General features: G+C 46.9%; 1 protein-coding gene across 1 annotated transcript; it reads left to right on the top strand.

Annotated features, from left to right (window-relative positions):
* Nucleotides 1-5,978: 5,978 nt before the first annotated feature.
* Nucleotides 5,979-8,569, top strand: LOC125514567 (putative trehalose-phosphate phosphatase 4). Its single transcript, XM_048679905.2, has 9 exons — nucleotides 5,979-6,469; nucleotides 6,591-6,731; nucleotides 6,860-6,931; nucleotides 7,078-7,155; nucleotides 7,269-7,322; nucleotides 7,477-7,578; nucleotides 7,711-7,788; nucleotides 7,903-7,972; nucleotides 8,150-8,569. Exons 1-9 carry the CDS (start codon nucleotides 6,203-6,205, stop codon nucleotides 8,425-8,427), a joined length of 1,140 nt encoding a protein of 379 aa, XP_048535862.1. The 5' UTR covers nucleotides 5,979-6,202; the 3' UTR covers nucleotides 8,428-8,569.
* Nucleotides 8,570-8,986: the final 417 nt, after the last annotated feature.

Raw genomic sequence — 8,986 nt, 5'->3', positions numbered from 1 at the left:
GATCGAATCTCGGGCAAGTAACATACCGATGACAAAGGGAACAACGTATGTTGTTATGCGGTTTGACCGATAAAGATCTTCGTAGAATATGTAGGAACCAATTTGAGCATCCAGGTTCCGCTATTGGTTATTGACCAGAGATGAGTCTCGGTCATGTCTACATAGTTCTCGAACCCGTAGGGTCCGCACGCTTAACGTTCGGTGACGATCGGTATTATGAGTTTATGTGTTTTGATGAACCGAAGGTTGTTTGGAGTCCCGGACGTGATCACGGGCATGACGAGGAGTCTTGAAATGGTCGAGACATAAAGATCGATATATTGGAAGCCTATGTTTGGACATCGGAATGGTTCCGAGTGGTTCGGGCATTTTTCCGGAGTACCGGTAGGTTACCGGAACCCCCCGGGAGATGTTATGGGCCTTATGGGCCATAAGAAGGAAGCACACCAGCCCACAAGGGGCTGGTGCGTCCCCCTTGGGCGCGCCATAGAGAGGGCCGGCTCCTCCCCTCCTCCACTCCTTTATATACGGGGAGGGGGCACCCCATGGACACACAAGTTGATCATTGATCCCTTAGCCGTGTGCGGTGCCCCCCTCCACCATAATCCACCTCGGTCATATCATCGTAGTGCTTAGGCGAAGCCCTGCAACGGTAGCATCATCATCACCGTCATCACACTGTCGTGCTGACGAAGCTCTCCCTCGACACTCAGCTGGATCAAGAGTTCGTGGGACGTCACCGAGCTAAACGTGTGCAGATCGCGGAGGTGTCGTACTTTCGGTACTAGGATCGGTCGATCATGAAGACGTACGACTACATCAAATGTGTTGTCATAACTCTCCCGCTTATGGTCTACGAGGGTACGTAGACAACACTCTTCCCCTCTCGTTGCTATGCATCACCATGATCATGCGTGTGCGTAGGAATTTTTTTAAAATTACTGCGTTCCCCAACAGTCTCCTCATTACCGGTTTTGTCCCCTTTCCTCGTTTTGTGTTCTGGAATCCCCGTGATCAAGTCACATTGTGTCTGTCCAGATGATGATGGATGTTGTCATAGGGTCCTAAGAATATCTCTCCATCACCGAAGGTGCAAATCCTAGTCTCGAGCTATGAAGTCCCTTATCAAACATTTTCGATGAAACTTTAAGTTGTCTTTATGATCACTGTATTACGGTTGAGGTTAGAACAGCCCCAAAGTACATCGTCTAGTATGAAGTGACCCTATACTCTCATGGTCTAAGGAATTTTTCATACATTAACTTCTCGTTTTATGGACTACAAACTTGTGACGAAATCATCTCTTAGTACAACATACAAACTTGGGTCAATTCAACACGAGTGTTCTTCTAACATCATGACCTCAATGTTGTCGGCATCATCGTTACACTTAACTATGCCCTTGATCAGAAAAACAAATCATCGTACAACACTTGAGCTAATCCTAGAGGCAAGAGTAGGAATATTATTTTAATATCTATAACTCTACATATGCACGTGAGTTTTCCTCTCGGCCTCTTGATTTTCGTAGGCTCGAGAGCTATAAGGGCATGTACAATGGTGCTATCTTAGGAGTGCCACGTAGGCTAAATGATGAGGTGGAGGAGAAAGAGCTCATAAGAAAAGGCTTGTCTTCTCTTATTTAAGAGAAGACAAGAGATGATCTCTTAGCACAATATGTCTCACCATGTTTTTAGGAATAGCTAGTTATTGATGATAAGGCTAAGACATGACCCATTGTGGAGGTCTTTTTTTGTCATCTCTAAATTACATACAAGATTTGAGATAAGACTATCTTATCAACCATTGTACATGCCCTAACAACTATATCATAGAATATAAACACTAAACTCAGTCGATTTGGAGTCTTGTGGTGCATCGGGGGTTGCCGGGAATGCTATGGGCCCGACCCTGTAAGAGTATATCTCGCCGGGGTGGTCAATTTATTTGGGTTTTGAGAAGGTATTGCCTTTTTCTGCGTTTTTACCAGTTCTAGTTGTTGTTGTTCTTTCAATTTATTTTCTTTTCTTGTTTGTTTTTCTTTTTCCTTTCTCACATTTTAATTCATTAATATTTATTACAAGTTCAAAACATTTTTTAAACTACGGATCTTTTTTAGAATTCGCGTACATTTTTTAATTCATAATTTTTTAAAATTGATGAATATGCTTCAATTTTATGAACATTTTAAATATGTGATCCTTTTTCACATCCATTAACATTGTTTGAAATCCAAAGGTATATTTAAATTTGCAAAAAAATAATGATAAAAATCATATTTTTAATTTGCAATTTTTTAAAAAATTAATGTTTTTTGAAAATACGTGAACTTCTTCAAATAGGAAAAAATACGATAGCCGGTATTTTCCCGATCTAGCAATGAAACAAGCGAAAAAAACTAAGCGAGTGAGAGCTTCATTGGTGGTCCGGGTTGTCGTTAGAGTAGTAATTACATGGTTCCGACATGAAATAAGACCTCCCCAGGGGCTCACACAACTACCACGGGGTGGCACTGAGGTCGAAAAGTGCATTGAAACCACAACCACACATCTAAAAGCTTCGCTCTCCCCTAAAAACAAATATCATCTCCAGCAGCAGCCCAACAAGATATACAAATGAAAAAAAACATAGGAACATATTTAAAATCCAAGCCAACCTAGATAAAATAAAAATGGAACAATCGACCACAATAACCTACCAGAGAAAAAAAACCACATGGGTGAAGAACGGTGCGGCAAAGCATGCATTAGCCTCTAGTACAAATTGATATGGTGCCAAATTGAAGGTCTGTCAAGGCTAAGACCGAGCGTAGCTAATTTAAATTTAAATTATAGTGGCATGTTTGGATATGTTCTCAAAATGAAAATGAAAATTATAGGTGAACATGTTCAATTTGAAAAAGAAAATAAAAAAATGATGAAGTTGAAGTGCAGCCCATGTTCTCTCAACATTTAATTTGAACAATGGACAAGGTGAAAGACAAGAGGGAATTTGGAGATGTGTCATGAAGGCATGATGTACACTAGGCTAACTCATATGGGGGTTAACCAAAAACGCCCAATGTGTATCCAGAAGTCACTTTATGGTGCTTAAACAAAACATGCAGTGTAACACAAAATTATTTAGTAATAGCCTTTAGAAGTAGATGGCAACTTACACTTGGGATGGCATTTTAGTGATAACTAGCAACATTTTCCTAAGAAAAGTTTGGTGAAACAAGAGAGCTACTGCTCTCTGCATTTTGGAAATTATGCCACTTACTTCAAGTAGTCTTCACCTTATTGTTTCGGAACAATGGAGAAAACTTGACATTTTTGTTGATTAAAATGTTTTGATAAGTTTCAATATGCTTGCCAAGGCAATGGCTAATGTCTCAAACTGAATCCTACTATCCCGTATTAAGTAACACGAGTATTTTTTGCATCTGCCAACCCCCAAAGTGTCGCCTCTTCCTTAATTGTGTTGACAATTATTGTAGGGAGGTTGCGATGTGTCAAAATACCCTTTACAAGGGAAGCGAATGGGCTTTCTAATTGATTATTGTTTGGTAATGACAGTCCACCAAGTTTCGATTGAGTCATAGATATCCCAACCATTAAATTGACACCTAGTGTATCGAGCTATTGATTTTTGTGCGGTCTGTATTCCTATGGAATAGGGGGCTTTTGAAGAGTACACACACCTCCGTTTTCAGAACTTGCTTTCGTGCTTTCGGGGGCGGGGGGGGGGGGGGGGGGGGGGGAGGCGATATTTGGTATTCTTGATTGTGGACCAAACTCCCGTAGCACATTTTTTAATGTTGAAAATTTTCTGAAAAAGTCAACACATTCACACAACATCAATCAATGTTGCCACAAAATTTCAATCAAATTTTGAAACATTGGTCATGATACAAAAATGACAAATTTGACGCTGGATAGTACGAAACATAAGTTGTGCTTTAGATTTCACTCGTTATCTCTTTTAGTAACACGTATCACATTTATGTATCTTGAGCTGTATTTCAAATTTTGATTTGAATTTTTGTGACAACGTTGATTCTTGTTGTCTCAATGTGCTAATTGTTTTTTTAGATTTTGTTCAAACATTCAAAGAATTTACATTTCGACAATGTCCATACTTTCAAAACAGTAGCATTCATCATGGTGGTCGTGGCTAGTGAAAATTGTACCTTGTAGGCCAAGACTGTGGACTAGGCACTATCATCCATGAATTTCCATCTAATTACATGGATAAGCCTTTTCAGAAGGATATCAAATTCTTGAATGTGCTCTAAGGTGACCCCTTGCTCCATCCTAGCATGTTTATATCCACGCACTTCCTCTGTTTTTAATTACTTGACATGTTAGTTTTTTCTTAAGTTAAACTTTATAACTGTTGATCAAATTTGTAGAAAAATTATGTATTATAAACATCTATATTACCAAATCAATACCGGTAGATTCACCATTGAATATATTTTCACATCATACATATTCATTATTGTAAAGGTTCATAAATTTGGTTAAAAAGTTTGACTTAGTAGAAAGCTAATATGCAGAGTATTTTCTTTCCACAAAATTTTTAATCATGTTTTTCTTTGATTAAATCTCAAAATATTTCGGGGCAATATCTTTGGGCTTGATCCATTCGGTCACAAATTTTAGCTTTTCAGCATCACCCACAGTAGTGGTCGCAAAGCACTCTATCTTGCTCACTACAAGATTATATGCTCTGTAGTTCATCACTATAGTTCTCGGTAACTCCTAGCTGTGCTCGAGTGCATATGTTCTTGGCTTAAAATTATAAAATTGCATTGTATACAATGTATACACAAACAAATATATTTTTTCATAACCTTTGGACTTTACAACATGTTTTGTTTTACAAGGGAGCTTGGGATCACAAAATCAGCATCCAGTCTCGGCAAAAAAAAGTTGGGAGTGACCGTCCTCTATATCGATTGATGGAAGCATGCATTCTTTTTGTGAGATCCAAAAGCCAAGTCAGTTGTATGAAAGAAAAAAGAACAACTGATTTTTTTTGGTATGGATCCTAATGTAAGGTCTCACGAGTACAGCGCCGACTGAGACCTAACCAAATCTTAGTCGACTGAGATTTAACGTAAAAAAACACAAGTTAGTTTTTGCGACATGCCCTAACAAACCATTTAGGTAGAAACTTTTCTTTTGACGGGAAGGCCTTGACGGCTAGCTTTATTGATCAATCAAATTTACATCGTCCGCTAAAAACTTTACAATAAAATCAGGCGATGCATCCACCCACAAGGATGGAGTGTTTGCACCACCCCAGCTAGCTAGCTCATGAGCAACACAATTTGATTTCCGATTGCAATGCTCAATAGTCACTTTCCCTATGTCCCTGAGTAGAATTCTACTCTCTTCGAAGATTGAAGCTGCCATCGTAGCATGACCTTCATTTAGGTAGAAACTTAATTAGCCCTGCATGTGTAAAAACAATTAAGCTTTTTAAAAACTTGTAGCCGTGGACTATTCTGTCCCGTGATCGGTTACAGCGGGCCCGGGCCCCGTAATCAGATTACGATTTCCCAACCTTTATATCCCTTCTTTTTACTGTGACGCGTGTCGAAATTCCACCTACCTTCACTGCATCAATCATGGACGCCTTCTGCTTTCCAAAAATCGGCCTAAACTGCGTGTCGATGATACAACATGCTAGTCCAAAGGATTCTCCCTTCGCTTTGCGTACACGTACGCTTCACAAATTTGGTGCCAAAAAGACTCCCGTCGCCTCTTTCGGCCCAACGACGGGCGACACAGGCCTCGGCTGCGCATGTGAGCAAAGCACGAAAACCGCCGTGGACTCGGCGCACAGGCATGGAGAAGAGAACGATCGTCGGGCGGGCGGCGCCACACGTAGGCTCCGCATGGGATCCCACGGGCAGGCCCCACGTGCCCCTACCGCGCCCGCCGCTCGAGCTATAAGTACCCGCGCTTATCCCACTCCGGTTCCACCCACCTTAAGCTCTGAGAAGCTACCACACACACACGCACACCGCGCACGAACGCACGCGCGCGCGCACTCCCTGAGGGCCAGCTGCCTGTGCCTGTGCGCCGTCTCGCCGGAGCTCGGCGTTGGAACGCGACCGGGAGGTTGCGGGCTTCGCGTACGTTGCACGAGCTCTCAGCTGGTTCTCCGGCCGGGCTTGCTTTGTTTGGCCGTGCGCCGCGCGCCGAGTGACATGACGACGAGCCAGGACGTGGTTGTTTCGGAGATGGGCATTGGGGCGGGCGGGGCGGCCATGCCGGGCTCCGGCGCCGCGGGCCTCTTCGCGTGCCGCAGCGCCGCCAGCGCCGGGGCCATGTCCATGCGGCAGACGTACCGCGACCTCGCCGCCGCCGCCGCGCGCTCCGCGAACTGCACATGGGCCGAGCTCGAGGCCATGCGCGCCGCCTCGCCCACCCGCTCCCGCCCCGGCGCCGACGTCGACGAGCTCACGGCCTGGATGGTCAGTCCCGCTCATCCCTCCTGCCTCCACGGCGGGCGTCGTTTTTTCACGGTGCATGATTGTTGCCTCCAGGCCGGTGGTGACTCTAACCTTTCTTTGGCTTCTCTTGTGCTCTGAGCAGAGGAAGCACCCGTCGGCGCTAGGCAAGTTCGAGCAAATCGCCAGCGCGTCCAAGGGGAAGAAGATCGTCATGTTCCTCGACTACGACGGCACCCTCTCGCCCATCGTCGCCAACCCCGACGCCGCCTACATGAGCGACGCGGTGAGTCACTCCCCGGCCCTGCAACATTCAACTTCTCCACCGCCGTCCGGCCAGCCTGAAAACAAAAACCAAGACTATATTTGCTGATCGATGTCGTCTCCCCGGCCTCGTGGTGGGTATCTGTGCAGATGAGGGAGGCGGTGCGCGACGTTGCGAAGCACTTCCCGACGGCGATCGTGAGCGGGCGGTGCCGCGACAAGGTACATTCCCCGCGCCACTTCACTTCTCTCTCTCTCTCTCTCTCTCTCTCTCTCTCTCTCTCTCTCTCTCTCTCTGCCATATCAAGTGACTAGCCCGTGAGTGCGCGCGATGATTAAACTCTGGCTTTGCTCTCGCGGCGGTGCAGGTGCACAACTTCGTCGGCCTCTCCGAGCTGTACTACGCCGGCAGCCACGGCATGGACATCAAGGGACCAGGCTCCAATGTATGCCCATTCCCCTCTCCATCTCCACAACATCCACTCTATACGACGATCCTTAATTAACCCTTTTGATTAAGAAATCTCGCTGACTAATCTCACCTCATGCCAATCTGCAGCCCGAGTCTGTCCTGTGCCAGCCCGCAAGCGAGTTCCTCCCCATGATCGACGAGGTACTTAATTACACCAGCAACCACTTGAACCAATTTACCTTACAAATGAGGAGAAGAACACCTGCCCATTCCTGCTTATCTACCTAGCCGGTGGTGTTTAAGTAGCTGGTGCACGAGGAGGCTAGCTAATGATGGTGAATCACATTTTTGTCAGGTGTACAAGGTGCTTGTGGAAAAGACGAAGTCCACACCTGGAGCCAAGGTGGAGAACAACAAGTTCTGCCTGTCCGTCCACTTCAGATGTGTGGATGAAAAGGTAGGCGAGCCTTACTCCACCTTGGGAGACCCAACCACTTCGCCACTTAAATTAACAGGCATGCCGCATCATGTGCGGTTAGTTTTGTTATGTCGTCTCGTCTGAGCTAACCACTCTCCTCCGTGCATGCAGAGATGGAACTTCTTGGCTGAGCAGGTCAAGGCCGTGATCAAGGACTACCCCATGCTGAAGCTCACCCAAGGGAGGAAGGTGGGTTATTATTCAATGCCTTGTTGCCGATGAACTCGGCGACGAACCACAGCATTAGTTGACCTTTCCCTCGTGAGGATCTTGATCAAGATTGGAACCTCCATTTGTTTATAGGTCTTCGAGCTCCGGCCCAGCATTATGTGGGACAAGGGCAAGGCGCTGGAGTTCTTGCTCGAATCGCTAGGTACGCACGCAACGACGACTCCTCCACATACTACTTATATATCTTCCGTTCGTGTCAGTGTCGCGACAGTCGTTTTCGGCCCCGGTTTTTCTCTATTCACCTGCGTTTCACACCACTGTCGTTTAGGAAATGAAAAAAAAACCGTGCGCTGACGGACACTCTACCCCGTCTCTCCAGGATTCGCCAGCTGCAGCGACGTCCTGCCGGTGTACATCGGCGACGACCGCACCGACGAGGACGCCTTCAAGGTGCTGCGGAAGAGGGGCCAGGGCGTGGGGATCCTGGTGTCCAAGTGCGCCAAGGAGACCAGCGCGTCCTACTCGCTGCAGGACCCGGCGGAGGTCATGGAGTTCCTGCTCCGGCTGGTGGAGTGGAAGCGGAGGTCGTCGGCGGCGGCGCCGGCCATGGTCCGGCCGCGGGTGCAACCCCGGCCGGCGGCCCACCAGCTAGCCTAGCAGCAGCAGCACAGATCCAAGACGCCGGTCGGGTCGACCACCGGTCAATCCAGCTCGTCGCGATCGGTGTCCCGTCGTGCCAACACCACCCCACCCCCACCCCACCCCACCCCACCCCGCCCAAGTTTTCTCTGATGGTTCTGTGGTGGCCTCCGGAGCGGACCCTGCGGTGGTTACGTGCATGTTCTTCGGTCGAGCCCCCGTGGAAAACGATCGGAGGCCCACGCAGCTCGCTCGCTCGCTCGCTCCCGAACTGCACGCCTGTGTGCTGGGAGCTGCGGCAGCATATGACACAGTGACCGACCGACCGTGTCTAGCTAGCAATGTACTACTGCTGCTGGTCTACTAGTACTCTACCACTCCACTACTCCACTACTCCCTTGTTGCTTTTTGTCCCACGGGCTGGGAAGGCACATGCAAAGCTACCTGCCGCTCCCGGCCTGCCGGCCTTGACGAGAAAGAAGGTTCTTCGTTATTATTCACCCATGTAACTAGCTAGGATCCATCATCCACCTCGCCCTCTGTCCAGTGTTCAATTGTCTCTGTAAAATGCAGTAAT

This window comes from Triticum urartu, chromosome 6A (assembly GCF_056163025.1).
Source record: "Triticum urartu cultivar PI428250 chromosome 6A, HENAU_Tu73, whole genome shotgun sequence".
In the NCBI taxonomy this organism is placed as follows: domain Eukaryota; kingdom Viridiplantae; phylum Streptophyta; class Magnoliopsida; order Poales; family Poaceae; genus Triticum; species Triticum urartu.
This window is presented reverse-complemented; position numbering and strand designations above follow the sequence as displayed.

Coding starts and splice junctions, on each gene's coding strand:
- LOC125514567 (XM_048679905.2), top strand. CDS start 6,203: ATGACGACGAGCCAGGACGTGGTTGTTTCGGAGATGGGCATTGGGGCG. Junction 6,932..7,077: donor GCGGGCGGTGCCGCGACAAG/GTACATTCCCCG, acceptor GCGGCGGTGCAG/GTGCACAACTTCGTCGGCCT. Junction 7,789..7,902: donor AGCTCACCCAAGGGAGGAAG/GTGGGTTATTAT, acceptor ATTTGTTTATAG/GTCTTCGAGCTCCGGCCCAG.